Consider the following 14,947-nt stretch of genomic DNA (forward strand, 5'->3'; position numbering starts at 1 on the left):
CTGCAAAGCTTGTTCTGCAAAGCTTGTTTCAATCTTAAGCCGAACATTTTGCTTTTGTTTCAATCTTAAGCCGAACATTTTGCTTTTTGCTTGGAGTTATGGACGACAAAGCAGTGGCATGCTAGAAAACAGTAAAAATAGATAGATGAATAGAACACACTTGTAGGAGAGAATGAGAGCTCGTGAGCAACTGTTACTTTTGTCATCATTTAAACAACTGGACCCAAATTTAATCAAAAGTTCAGAACATTGGCAGCCCTAATGGAAGAAAACTATTAATGCGATAACTCATTTTAACAGAAGATAATGTTATATCGCAGCAGTTATGGGTACGAATACCATTTTCTCCATGTAAAATTCAGAATCATTCTATTTATAGCGACGTTAATTCTTTCAAAGATTAAAAAAATTAGATCAAAACAAAGCAATTAAGGTCTTGAATATTACAAACATTCAGATGACAACATTATCATATACTCTGATTAATAAAATTTAAGTCCCACCTCATCTGCTCTGTCATGACTGTGTACATCGCATCGCCGTTGCTGGGCAATAAACAGTTTTTAAGAAAGCTCACAAGTTCACTCTTGCCTCATTACATCTCCTATCCTCCTGCTGCTGCTACCGCTCCTCTTATGTGCACATTTTAATGCTAAAAGTGAACTGAAGCCCCAAAATCTTAGCACATGATCTGCTTGTACAGTATCTAAAAACAAAAGTTGATAATAACCAATGGCATATAGTGCATTATGACATCTCCAAAACTTAAAGTTTAACTGGCAAACAATGACCTCTCATAATAGCAAACTCTGGTGAGGATGTGAAAGTTAAAGGATCCTAGCCGAGCAACACATTGAACATAATTTAATCGTCAAATAGCGTAATTCAGAATTTTCTAGTGAAAACATGCAAGCAACTGGTGCACAGGCTACAAAGAAAAATGAAAAAGAAATGCTCAGGGTAATGTGAAGTGCCAAAGTATTTCTCATATAACATCCCACTTTAGTTTATGAGCACTTCATGCAGGCAATTTTTGCCATAATCAATGGGGCTGAAGTATGCGTTCGTGCACTTAACTCTGGACTTTCATCAGAGCCCAAGATATTTCTTTCTGGTTTTGCATAATGGTCCATGCCTTTTAACCCTAAATAGTTATCAATTCTATGTAGGATTCCCTTTCTTTAGTTATCATTTAAGAATTAAAATGCTGCTATACTACCGAATCGTATAATAAACTGTAGTAAAGTAAATATATATAACAACTCAAAAAGGACAAAACAAAGAAGCCTTCATGGTCTATAACGACTGAATTATGAAAAGCAGACCACAGATATTACATGACATAGTCTTGTTGGAGAATACCATTAATTCAGAATGCAAGACTGGTTATACCACCAGGAATACGTCATAATAAATTTCTGTATAGATTGGACACTAACCTGAATTCCATGGATCAATGAGAGAAAAGTTCATCCCCACCACTACATTCTCCGGCAAAGAGTCTGCTGCTTTCCTCTCTGCCAAGAATCGCACAAGTTCCTCATCGCTCCAAGATTTGCTTATGCTGGTGTTAAGCAATGCTAACCCAGGAACTGAAGAACACATGATTGTCCTGGAACAAATAGAACCAATTTCAGTCGACATGCTTCTCCAGTTGACATGCAAACACCAAGGCTATATTTCTAGCTAAAAGGATGTGCATTGATAACATGAAAAACATATCTATTCTGTGAGTAAAACAATCTGGAAGAAATAACTGATACATACAGCCTAAATTTAGTGCAATATCACAAAGTTAGTAAATTGGTGTAACTTCACAAATCGAAAGATCTTCCACCCTGCAAAAATGAGAAGAAATATCTTAGCATATAAGATAAGAAATAAACAAAGATAACCATGTTATACATGGACAGGACTACCCGATTATAAATTGTAGCTTGTTTTACTAACTTGTTGCACTCATACATCAAGAAACTGAATAGTAATAAATTGAAAACTCCGGGAAATTACCACGTCCCCAGCTCACCGGCACTGAGATGGCCCTAGCTATCCCATGCTTTGATGGTAGAATTTGGTTGAAGAAAGAAGGGTTTGTTCATGTTGTAATAAAATGAGTACAAAGGTTAGTATCATTCGACAGTATTTATATCTTTTGATCACTTGGCATCATCTGACTGGTCTTTTTGACATGCACTGACATAATCTGATGAGTAAAAAAATAATCAAATAGAACAAAGCAGTGCTAGTAATCTAGAATTATTTGCATCATGTGATGGGTATATTCCAATTGCCAAACTGAGCACTATCAAGTAAAGCAAATGCTGAGCTCAGTAGCCAATTGCAAGGCATCAACTCACTCTAGATGGTCAGCACCAATAAATTAGCGAAAGCTTCAAAACAAAACAAAAAATGAAAATCCCCATTCTTAACTTTCCAAAAGCCCCTCCACGTTCGAGTTTGGTTGTTGGTGCCGGCGCCGTCGACGGCGAGCCGCAGGTTCCGCGTGGTGCTCGTCTGTGCTGGAGGAAAATCAGTAAGAGAGAAGATCCAGAGTTCCAGACCATGGCCGTCCTCCCACACCTTGCCACAGGAGAGAGAGGAAGAGGAAGGGAAGAAACCCACAAGAAATCCCCCGAAGCAGAGATGGAGAATCTCGTCCACGGCCGCAGGTGGAGAAACCACGAACAGCTCCCCCAAGAAATCACAGCAAGAAACGCACCAAGAGAACACACACAAAGTCCTCACCTTTCGCTCCCCGGCCCGCGCCGCCGCGCAAGAACCTCCATCCCACCGACAGACCCACGCCGTGAGGAGGCGGGGCAGGAAGAAACCGATGCGGATTCGTCGTCCCCCGTCCTCGGTAGCGACGGTGACGCACGAATCCAGCGGCCGTCGTCCTTGGGAGCGGCCTGGCAGGAACGGGAGCGCCGGCAGCACGCGGATCCGCCCGCCTCCACTCTCGGGAGCGGCGGCAGTGGGCTTAGGCGGGCGGGAGCGAGTCGCCACGGCGGTGGCGGTGGCAGAGACGGCAGGGCGGTGGAGGCGGAGGTCGGGATGTAGGGGAGGGGGAGCGGCGCACCCGAAGGGGAAGAGGGACGGCGGCGAGGAAAGCGGCGCCGGAGAAGGGAGAGAGAAAGGGGATCGGGGAGACGGGGGAGAGAGCCAGAGAGGGGGGGAGAGAGGAGGCGGCGTGGGGAGAGGACCGGCCACCGATTCCACGACCAGGCAAGGCCGTACGTAGGGAATGAACGGCTAGATTTCGTACACGCGTGAGAAAGAACGGCTCTGATCAGCTGAACCTAATCCGAAATACCGAAACAACGAGGGGTTTTCTGCAAAATTCAATGGCGTGGATCGGCTGAGCTCGCGGCGAATCTAGGACGTTTAAGATATCTAGTATTCCGAGGCAATATACAAAGCTCATTTTTTAAACGAATACAGTATATATACAAAACGTATACAATTAAAGTCCAAACTTGCTACATGCAAACTATATACGTAGATTTTTTTTTAGAAACATTCCGCAGAAATTTTATGCATATGAATTTGAAAGAAAATTAAAAATGTACAAACTTTATACGAGTTAAAGCACAAATTTATGCATGGAAACTATCTCTAATAGAAACTTTGAGTAAAGAAACTTTATACATATAAATTTAAAATGAATTTAACAAAGTCTACTTATTTATACTTTAAAAGACGCTGTCGTCTTCCTCTGTGTCCCCTACTGCGTGCAGCGTGAGAATAACACACCAAAGACCAAACTGTCCCACCCCTCTAACCCTACTTCACTACTTCGTATTACTCCAAATCACGTTAGTGTACGCGCATAACACACCACGTCAAGAAAAGCCGCAAGGCCTCACACAGAAAGGAATAAGTTCACTTTAGGTCCCTCCTTTGTCACTGAGTTCGAAATTCATCCGTCGAGGCACAACACATCTCTCAACTTACAAAATCAGTGCAAACGAGATCCCTCAGCAGTACTGTCCTGGATTTGGATGACATGGTGCATACTTGGCTCCTTTGAGGCTTTAACTAGGTCTTCGTCTCACGTGGCATTAACGTTGTACTTACATGGCAATTCGATCCGGAAAAAATAATAAAACACGTGAGGCCCACATATCAATTACACACAAAAAAAAATGGTGGGCCCATGGGGCCCCACATGTCATCCTCACTATCCCCTACTCTCTATCCCCCCTCTCTCTCCCCTCTTCTCTCTATCCCCCTCTCTCTCCAACCAGCGGAGCGGGGTAGGCGGCTGCCGAAGCGGGCGACGGGTGGGATGGAGTGGTCGGGCGGTGGAGGGGGCAACAACGGCGGAGGTGGCCGGAGGAGGAGCTCAAGCAGTTGCTGGTGAGCACGACAGCTGTGGCGGTGTGACAGCGGTTGACAATGACGGTCCGCTCTGCACCACTGGCATGCTCCGGTCGCCGCCGCTCCGACCAACGCCCATCCCGCTCCACCGTCACTAAGTGAAGCCATTAGAGCATCTATGAGATGAAACAACTTACTACTAGAGAGAGGATAGAGAGAAGAGGGGAGCAGTGAGGATGACATGTGGGACCATATAGCCCCACTATTTTTTATTATTTTGTGTGTGAAACTGACATGTGGGTCCATGGGTTTTATTATTTTTCCGAATCGAATTGCCTTGTAAGTCCATGTCAATGCCACGTGGGATGAAGACCTAGTCAAAGGAGCCACATAGGCGCTATGTCAGTCAAAACCGGAGATAATACTACCGAGGGATCTCGTTTGCACAGTTTTGTAAGTTGGGGAATTTAAGACTCAATGACAAATGGAGGGATCTAAAGTGAACTTATTCCACACAGGAAAAGGAAAAGGAAAAGGCGCGGCCGCCTGGGCCAGAAACGGAAGAAAGCCTGCGTTCGCGAGCATTCGCCCACTAGGGTTTTCCAGTCTCCACCACGGCACCACCACTCTCAGGCTCTCAGCTCAAGCCTCGGCTCTCTTCCTCACTCACGCGGCCACGCCTTTGCGTTTCTTCGCCGCCGGCTAAACCCTTTCCCGTGTCGTCCCGTACCCCATTCCCACGCGCCGTCGGCTCAATCATTCTCGCCCGCCACCCTATACATCTGGTAATGTTTCTCCGCTTTCTTTATCTCATAGTCTGAATCCCGGGCTTCCCAAATATTTTCGTGGTTCGGTTCTTACCTAAAAAGTATTCGTGCCATATTTTTCTGTTAAATGGCATGTGTTTTCGTTCGGTCTTTGTCTTTACTAGTTAAGGAGCAGTTTTGCTTGATGCTCATCTTCTTGTCCCTCATACTTCGGATTATCTATGCCTAAAGTCTCTTTAGGTTTTTTTTTTCCAGTCACTGAAGTCTCTTCAGGTTTTTCAGTTAACAAATTTTGGGTAAATTTGATTTACAGTTAACAAATTTTGTGGAAATTGATTTGGATTTAACTAGATTTAGTTAGTACTTAGGACTTAAGATTTTGCAAACTAGATCTAACTGCAATCAGCCAGATTGGAAAATGTTGATACTTGACAAGCCTCAATTGCACAGTGCTCTCTTTAAAAAAAAATCAATTGCATAGCTCTCCTTCAGCTCATTTGAGAAAACGAAGGGGGGAAAGCAACCTTTTATGGGGAAGAAAATGTAGTGCACACCCTAGTGGTGGACCAGGTGAAATGCATCATGGTTAAACTACCTCAGTATGAGTGGACCCAATTAGTTGTGCACCCAATTAGATTCTATTGTATTTTTAGTGTATTAAAGATAGTAATAGGATGTCTATGATAGTTTTTGCTAGATGAATTAAATAATTTGTTATTGTAACATACCATTATATTTATGTTGAATATTGCAGCTCTCATTCAATAGATGCTTATCCTTGTATTACTTTAGCTATTCGGTAATCTGTGTTTGTTAAGCACCTGCATCAAGTTCAATGTTAACTTTCACATATGCAGGAAAACTTTAAGGGCATCTCCTTTTGAGCTATCAAGAATGGCGTCCCAAAAGCCCGAAAAGAAAGGTCCCCCTGAGTATGTTTCTTTTTCTCATGTGTTTTATATGTTTCTCCAAAACATAATAATAATTTGGGTGAAATGGGTAGGAAGTAACTTCCATTAATGCACAAGGCTTGATTATGTATACTAATTTCTTTTAGGCCATACATGATGTGCATATAAATTAAATATTTATACATGTAAGATTATTTTTCAACTGGTAGCAACAGTGACTGCTACATACAGCTATCTGTACATTAGAAATGGTATATTTTATAGCAAATCATGGCAAGCAATCCAAAGCATCTGCACTTACGTAAATAACATCTGGAACACATACATAAAGTTACTTTGCTTTGCTAGATGTGCATCACATTTCTAATCTTCATTTTGTTCTTTGGCAATATGAAAGTGCTGCTGAAGAATTTTTTCATCACCGCATGCTACAGCCGGATGCAATTTCAAGGGACCGCAGCAAGCTGCCGGGACCATTGAATTGGCAAGAACATAAAAATACAAGTCAATGTCACCAGACACGTGTTTGCACCCGTCTAGCAATGCACTACTACAACTTGGAAAATGTGTGTACTGATGTTATCTTGGACCTTACCTTATGTGATTTATCTTTGTTATTATATTTTACCTCAGATGGTAATGTGTGTATTAGATATAAGGTAGCTTTTGGAGATCATCTGATTAGTATTCTGAAGTATTCTGCTTACTTCATATATTTGTAATCAGTTTGTTAAGATTGAGTCAGTTACCTTTTTAATTCATTATATTTTCTGTTCTTTTTTTCCTTGTATTGTTCCCTTCCTCTCATTTTCAGCCAGCCAATAAAGCAACCAAGGGAGTAGCCAAGGATAGCCACATGTTTATCTTGAGGCTTGCTGACAAACAATGTTTCTGGCACGTGTACTTTAGAGCCACTGTTGCTGGCTGTTCAACACCCTTTTTTGCTGAATTAAGGGGGGAAGAAAAACCAAATGAGGTCACAATGTGCAAGATTGTCGATAAATACAATGGTAAGCACTTGGACTCCATGTTTCCTCCCTTCCCTCATTGTAAATTATCATTGGAGTAATCGATAAATGTTATGCCGCTGAATATTCATTTTGACATGCATGTGCTGAAGCAGGGTTCAAAATTCTGGAACGAAATTTTGTTTCTATTGGACCCCCCCCCCTAATACCATATTATTTCATATTTCTGTGAATTTGGCAATATTTGTTTAAATTTGACCAAATTTTGTTCAAAAAATCAAATAATTTCGGACCGAATTTTCGGAAATTTCTGTCGTTTCAGTCCCCCCTGATACAAATGCCTCAAACAATATATTGAACCTTGTGCTGAAGTTCATGGTTTTTTCTCTGAAACAATCAATGAATTAAGGGTTGTCACCTCCAGGTTCCGTTGATATCTGTGCCCATTGCTGGGGTGGAATCAGGCATCCAAAGGACGGTGGATTTGTTGGCTACGTAGGAGCATTGCCTGAGGGGCTGACCATTAATCACGCTAACATGCTGATGCTTGAGGTACGTCGATCATTACGGAGTTGTAGCTTTTTCATTCTTAGGATAAAAAAATTGACAATTTATTAATAGGCCTTAATGCTGGATTAGAACTTTTGAAATTTCACGGGATCATTCCATTAGTTCGTGTAAATCAAATTAGATCTAATAGTGCAGCAGTGAATTTCACAATGCATCGACAAGACACACTGGCTATCCTTGCATATGTAGGAACCACATAGTCACTGTTTCATAGGTCCAAAACTTAGGTTTCTGTTCAAAGCTCAGTGTTTTCCCAAGTAGGTCTAGCGATGCGCTGTGCAGAGTAACAACCTTACCTGACACAAAGATGACAATAATATAGCTCAGTTCCCAGTCTCTCCGAAGGCATTGACAAGTAATGTTGACCACATTACATAATAAGGACTATAGAATGTGTTTAAAATTTATTTCTTCTGTGGTCCCTTTTGTTTTCTGTGCACTTCCCAAGGAAATTGGGTATAATTGTGTGTCTGGGAGTGATCATTTGCCTTTAGGACAAGGTTGTTGGTGATCCAACTGGAATTATTCGTGCAATTTCACGTTGACTTGGGCAGTGTGCTTTTTATAGGTCCGGAAAGAAGAGAGAGACTTGAAAGACGAGAATTGCTGACGACTGGAGGAGAGGTGACGCTGCTGTATGTGGGGGAAGAATCTATCAAGTATCAAGTGTCAACTGAATGCATGGCTTGGAATGCTCCACGACGATTGGAAGATTAGCTAGCTAGCGTCTTCTTTATGTTGTTGACTACTTGTTCATTCTGGAATGCTGTTACGGTTGTTCTTTTGTTGTTGTTGTCACACCTGCATCTGCAATTACTCCCCTATGAGGCAGTCGTTATTCCATTGTTTATTAGTAGGCCGATCGGTCAGTCACATATGATCGGTCAGTCCCGCTACTCTCAAAACTTATTAAAAGAAGTGTTGCAATGTGTCGTTGGAGCAGTTTTGTGGTACGGTTGGGTTGCGTGGCTCCCTTTATTAATTACTATTAACATGGAAACCGTGACAAGTTGGATTTGGATAAGTAGATTCTCGCTTGCTTGTTGTGGAGTACTAGTATTTTAAGTTTCTCACGGTGCACAGCATCTGATACTCAGAACAGAACATAAAGTTGTTGATCACATAAGAAGCGCATTACAGAGGAACTAGAACTAGAGGGTCAGAAAAAGCCGCTAATTAATCTATATCCATCATATGGAGGCGCTCCGGCTTGGCAGATGAACCATAACCATCTGGAGGGTCAGAGAAAGCCCAGTCCATGGTATGTGTGGGGAATGGATTCCCAGCGGCAGCGGCTGCGCCCATGAGAACAGGAACAACGACATCTCCCGTATCAGTCACAGGAGGTCTCCCCTTGGAAGGCCGCAAGTCTTGGGTGTCGATGGAGTCGCTCGGCGTATTCTCGAATATGCCCCTCACCCTCTTCTTCGGAACCTCAACGACGATCTCAAATAGGCGTCTCACGTTATGGGGTACCACTCTGCCGTAGCCCTTAGTCTTCCCAAGCTTGCCGTACGAATTGATGAACTCCCAGAACGGTACCACATTCTCCACGCCCAGCGCGAGAACACACGCTGCATGGACTCTCATGTTGATCTCATTGTAAGCTTCATATGACAGGATACCCGCTTGCTCGAACTTAATTATATACTGCATGAATGTTTCGTCCACATCGATCTCAGCTAGAAGTGGTCCATTAGTCCCCCAGCTTTCAATGGCATCCGCAAAAGCATCGGCATTCAGCTTGAGAAAGGCCCTGATCGAGAGGATCTTGAATGTGCTCCCATTCCGGCCGGTGCCCTTGCGCTTGCTCTAATTAAGAAACAGACAATTAGCATTAACAGATAATTAAGTATGTGTTTAGTTCATGTTAAAATTGGATGTTTGGTTAAAATTGAAACGATGTAACAGAAAAGTTAGAAGTTTGTCTCTGTAGGAAAATTTTAACGTGGTGGAAAAGTTGAAAGTTTGAAAAAAAAATTAGAAACTCAACTCGGCCTAAATGTCTAACTATAACGTATGTGTACGCACGCACCTCCTGATAATCTCGGTGTGAGCAAACTCCGAGAGTCTTAGCCACTTCGATGCAGCGCAGCGTCCTGTCTTCTTCTGCACAAACCAGCGCTTGCTCCTTCTCGATCAAGTCTTCCACGGAGAGCCTGACGCAGTAGCCATTAAGCCTCAGGTGGGACTCCATAGTACTGCAGATAGCATTGTAAATACAGGTCCCTGATATACGATTAAAAGCATGTACTTCTTGTTAGTCCAAAAGACCATAGCACATTGATGTTAATGTCAGATTAAACAAGCAAGAGAAATTCTTACCACCCTCTTGTGTTTTGACAACTGGGGCAACCTTGCAAATCCCATTCACCCCCATTTTTTTTTTCCATGTCATCCTTCTAACAGCTTCAGCGTAACGCCGTGACAAAGAATCTCGTGGAGTTGTGAACATCTATATATATATATGAAGATTTTTTAAATTCAACGAACATGCATTCAAATATCAAATATTTAACTTAAAATTTTGCCTTCCATTAATTCCGTTATTGCGAACAGCAACCATAAGTAATTTTGTTGCAAATGCACCCTAGTATGTCACGTGACTTATGGGGTGGATTTTAAAATTTTCCCATGTTTTAAAAAGAATAGCAGGATCGGAGGCCACCAATTAACATGCCCAAGTTGAGAGAGAGAGAGAGACAAACCCACCAATTGAGTGATCAATCAATCAATTATTAATAATTGGATCCATGCCTTTGCAAATGTGTATATTTAGATAAATGTCATTATTATTTATCTATTCGTAACCATGCCATTAATATTTTACAAAATTAGGATCATGCCACTATCATAAGTTTCTATCCATCCCTCTGTTTTTCCGTTTTCTCCCGTCTTCTTCCCTTCAGCTCGATAGCCTCGAGCTTTTTCACGGCGATGAGCCCCTCGCCGCGCCATTGGAAGCTCCCCTTTGTACACTGTGCCGAACCCGCCTGTTCTCACCTTTGTCGCGAAATTGGAGGTCATCGTTGTAATCTCCTGGAAGCTAAACCTCGTCGGCATGCCTGCTGGTATGATGATGTCGTCGTCATCTCCGCCGTCGTTGTCAGCGTCCGCCTGTCCCTGGACGGCGACTTCTGACGGCCCAAGTACACTTTCATGGTGGAGCTCTTGCTCTTCTTTTTCTTGCCATTCTGGCTCATCTTGTTGCTCCACCATAGATACCATCCGAGCAAGGCAAGGAGAAGGATTGAAGGAACACCACAACGGATGGCAGATTGGCAGGACGATCAGCACAGTGTGGTCGAGCTACTGCGTGCGTCGCCGTTGCTCGCGCCGTGCCCCGGCCGCCGCCCACCGAGCCTGCGCCGAAGCCGCGTCGAGGCCGCCGCGCTTTCGCCAGGGAGCCGCCCGCCGTGCTTGCGCCGGCCACCGCACCACCCTGCGCCCGCCGTCGCCCGCAGCGCCGCCTTGTGCCGGGCTGCCGGCCGCAGTGCGGCCTTGCCCCGCCTGCTGCGCCCGCCGCCACGCCGCCGTGCGCTGGCCACCAACCACGCATGGCAGGAGGAGAAATCAACGCGCTGGCCACGGCGGCGTTGGTGCCCTGAACCCCCGCGATCGCGCGGCCGGACATCATACACAGCCGCCAAGCAAAGCAAAGAAGATGGGAGGGAAAAAAAAAGAAGAAACGGAAAAAAAAAAGATGGAGATGGATAGAAACTTGACGGCAATGGCACGATTCTAATTTTGTAAAATTTTAATGACACGGTTAGAAATAGACGAATTATAACGGTATTTATTTAAATATGTACTTTTGCAATGACATGGATCCAATTAACCTCTGCAGGAGAGGATGAAAGAATCGATCGAACTAGCGGTCCGAATCAAAAGAAAGGTTTTTGAACTTTAAATTTCCCCACCAATGCAGGCAGCCGATCGAGTAATAATGGCAACAAAAAAAAGAGATCTTAGTTAAGGTAGACAAGAAGTGCCCCTTGAGCAACCGATCGAGCAGATAAAAAATAAATGCACAAGTAGGAAGATGAGTGAAGAACATCGATCACTCGCAAGCGTCGATAAAAGAGGGTTTAGGTTTGGGTGGGGTGGGGGGTAATAACAGAGATATGCTATATATTTTACCTTGGCTGTGGTCTACGGTGGTCGTGAGAACTGGGAAGAAGTGCAGATCCTCCAGGGCAGGAAGGTCGTAGCTAGGATCGATCTGGTTCAAACGCCTCCATCTTGGATCCGGTTGGCTCTGCAGAACCACCACCTAGCTTACTGTCAAATTGAATTCGATCAAGTAGTAATAATACATGTGTAAATTAATGTAGATGTGTGCGTGTCACAAAGGCTCACAGCAGCAGCAGGAGGAGGAGGCGGCGGCGGCTGCGGTGTGTTTGATGGTGGAAGCAGAAAGGGGGAGAAATGAGACGGACGTGTGCTTGGTCTAGGGTTTTTGCCTTGATATACATCACAGGGCACAGCTGCCTTCTCTCTCCCTCGCAGGATCGGAAGCCACCAATTAATGTAGATAGAGAAGAGAGAGCAGCGCAAGACGCAGTGTGTGTGTGCTTTATTTGCTCGAGATTCTTTTGACCCACAGGACAGTGTGTATATGTATATCAAGCGATCGGTGTGGACAGGTGTCCCAGTTGCATAGCATAGAAAGAGCTATAGCTTTTTGAAAAAAAGAAGTTTTGGACGTATGTGAATGTGGTTGCTTTAGTTCAGACAGGCGGAGCGATTGCTCCAAATTAAAGCAAGCGGCTAGCAAGAGAAGCGTACCACTCGTATCGTAGTCGTAGCCAGCCTCGTATGCTTGACTGATCAGATCGATGACGACGTATCTTTCCTCGATTGACCGGACCGGCCGTCTACACGAAGAACCACGTACACGATGTATCACATGTACTGACTGTATACATACCACTAGCTACTACTAGCTGTTAACATATATAGGCATGCACCCGCTTCTCAATTTCTCTGATCGATATATATGTATCATGCATGCGTTCTTCTTTCTTTTTCCTTGCGAGTATCATGCCCAACTGCACATCAGAGATTGGCACAGATCACCATATATCATGCACACATGCATACACTGGCCAGTGGCCACTGTGGACTACTGCTACACAGCTCTGAGTTCTCGCATAAAAAACGGTCGATTTATCGATTCATGTCCTTGCGCGCGTATATCTTGTTCACTTTGGACGAGAGACTAGAGCTGATTGGTTAGGCTACTAGTATGCTGCAGTTAGCTTGTCGCCAAACCTGCCACCAGTAATACTGGAGTAGTGGCGGCGAGCTATACATGTGACATGATGATAATATGACATGAGCTAAGCAGGCATGCACTGATGCACATGTACACGCTATAGCAATATACACGTCAGATTAAGTAAAACATGCTCGTCTCTCTCTTAGCATAAAGCAGCTTCAATAATCAGCAGCTAATTCACTAGTTGGAGGAAAAGACACCGATAATAACGATCTTTTTCAATAGCGAATTTCCCATAACTACGTACTACTAGGGTGGCCCACGTGATTACGCGCTTAGCAGCGATATATCTATGTACATTTTCTTTACATGGTTATATTTTTTTTTCAAAACAAGTAAATAATTGACTCGCTTGCTGCTATATCTATCATTTATTGTATTGGAGGTAACCCTATATACACATTAGGTATAAAGTAAATCTATAATAAGCTCGCTTGCCTATCGTCGCTCATTTCTCTTTGCTGTCCCATGCAACACCTTTAAAAATCGAACATTGCTGTCTTTATAGAGTGAGGGTCTAAGCCTGTGTTCGTTCATCATGGTTAGAAACGCTACCCTCCCGCACGAAAAACGGAGCAATCCATTAGCGCGTGATTAATTAAGTATTAACTATTTTTTTAAGAAATGGATCGATATGATTTTTTTAAAACAACTTTGCATAAAAACTTTTTGTAAAAAACGCACCGTTTAGCAGTTTGAAAAGTGTGGGCGTGGAAAACTAAGGAGATGGGTTGGGAACCTTTAGAAACAAACTCAGCCAAGTCATGTTGTGGATATCAATTTAAATCCTCCCTTGTTCCCCCTCCTCGACATCAAAAATCAACACCCCGAAATTCCATATTCTGAATCAAGTCCCCCAAAAATCAAATTTCGAAGTTAAATCTCTCCCTTTGATTAATCCTTGTCTAATACTTGTTCCAGTTCCAAAAACATCGAATTACCACCTTGAATTCCTTCCTTGACTCCTCCTTGATCCCTTGAGTTTGAATATGTAATTTGAATTCAAATCCAAATTCTCTCTAATTCAATTTTTCTGCAGAAGTCAAATTTGCATCCCTCCTCTCCCTGGGCTCGGTCGGCCCACCATGTCCCCGCTCTTCTCTCCCTTCCAGAATAAGTTCACTTCAAGTCCCTCATCTTGTCGTCGAGTTTAGATCACATCCTTCAACCATAATAACAGACATAACACATCCCTCAACTTACAAAACCAGAGTACATATAAGGTCCTAGAGCAGTATTCCGCGCAAGAAATTTTATCGTATTCCGTGCACACGCTTTTCAAACCGCTAAACGGTGTGTTCTTTTGCAAAAAAAAAAAAATTCTATACGAAAGTTGCTTAAAAAATTATATTGATCTTTTTTAAAAAAATATATTAGCTAATACTTAATTAATCACGCGTTAATGGACCGTTTCGTTTTCCGTGAGCTATGTAATCTGGGAACGGCTGATTCCAAACACGACCGTTTTTTAGTGCCTAAGCCCCACGTGTCAGCTTCATATTCCTCTCTTCCCTTCCTTCTCTTCCCAGCCTCCAGGGCACGTGGGCCGGCTATAGACAGGGAGAGGAGCAGCGTCCGCGGTGTGCGCAGAGGAGTTCCATCCTCTCCTCGGCGAGGCGGGAGACGAGGCCGGCTACAAGAGGATGGGCACAGCGCCCGATGGCAGCTCGGGGATCCTCGCCAACGCGCATCGCGATGCTGCCCCTGGCGAGGTCCACGCGGTCTTCTTCAGCTTCAAGCCTTCAACACATCCACGTCAATCTTCCTGCTGTACTCCTGGTCACTCAGCTCCGCCAGCTTCTTATCGTTCTGGACCTGCAGCCGCTCTCTCGCCTGCATTGCAACATCGCATCACTCGACTGGCCATAGAACACGCACGGTAATACGGTACGACGGCTAGTTTGAGGCTTTGTTTTGGTAAGTTGTTATCACCTTCACTTCCCAATACAGCTTCTTCTCCCAGGCTAGCTGCTGCTACATGGTGGGGGTATGCCTCTGCTCGCCATTGATGCTGTCGACGTGGTCGTGCGCCACTGATGGCGCTGACACGCAGCAAAGCGCGTCCAAGATGTTGTTCGGTCCACCATGAACAAAATCAATTCATGTGGTGGTGATCAGTGGCATGAAAGC

At 43.8% G+C, this 14,947-nt stretch overlaps 1 protein-coding gene and 1 non-coding gene across 3 annotated transcripts; one reads left to right on the forward strand and one right to left on the reverse strand.

The window, feature by feature from the left end:
• Window positions 1-409: 409 nt before the first annotated feature.
• On the reverse strand, window positions 410-3,195 carry LOC4339508 (uncharacterized). 2 transcript variants are annotated; one of them, XR_010741374.1, is made up of 4 exons: window positions 2,746-3,195; window positions 1,768-2,519; window positions 1,440-1,612; window positions 410-706 (listed from the first exon to the last, which is right to left on the reverse strand). It is a non-coding gene; the product is annotated as an uncharacterized protein (transcript). The 2 variants fall into 2 exon arrangements; XR_010741373.1 differs by lacking the exons at window positions 1,768-2,519; window positions 2,746-3,195 and having other exon boundaries at window positions 1,440-1,715.
• A 1,719-nt stretch (window positions 3,196-4,914) lies between these two features.
• LOC4339507 (uncharacterized) lies at window positions 4,915-8,478 on the forward strand. The gene is made up of 6 exons (XM_015783545.3): window positions 4,915-5,105; window positions 5,945-6,019; window positions 6,396-6,564; window positions 6,813-7,008; window positions 7,391-7,518; window positions 8,105-8,478. Exons 2-6 carry the CDS (start codon window positions 5,982-5,984, stop codon window positions 8,144-8,146), a joined length of 573 nt encoding a protein of 190 aa, XP_015639031.1. The 5' UTR covers window positions 4,915-5,105; window positions 5,945-5,981; the 3' UTR covers window positions 8,147-8,478.
• Window positions 8,479-14,947: the final 6,469 nt, after the last annotated feature.

The sequence above is a fragment of the Oryza sativa genome, chromosome 5 (assembly GCF_034140825.1).
Source record: "Oryza sativa Japonica Group chromosome 5, ASM3414082v1".
Classification (NCBI taxonomy): Eukaryota; Viridiplantae; Streptophyta; class Magnoliopsida; order Poales; family Poaceae; genus Oryza; species Oryza sativa.

Bases quoted from the DNA above. Each gene is read 5' to 3' on its own strand.
- LOC4339507 (XM_015783545.3), top strand. From the start codon at position 5,982: ATGGCGTCCCAAAAGCCCGAAAAGAAAGGTCCCCCTGA. The intron at 6,020-6,395 runs GTATGTTTCTTT...GCAATATGAAAG, and splicing joins GAAAAGAAAGGTCCCCCTGA to TGCTGCTGAAGAATTTTTTC. The intron at 6,565-6,812 runs GTGTGTACTGAT...TCTCATTTTCAG, and splicing joins ACTACTACAACTTGGAAAAT to CCAGCCAATAAAGCAACCAA.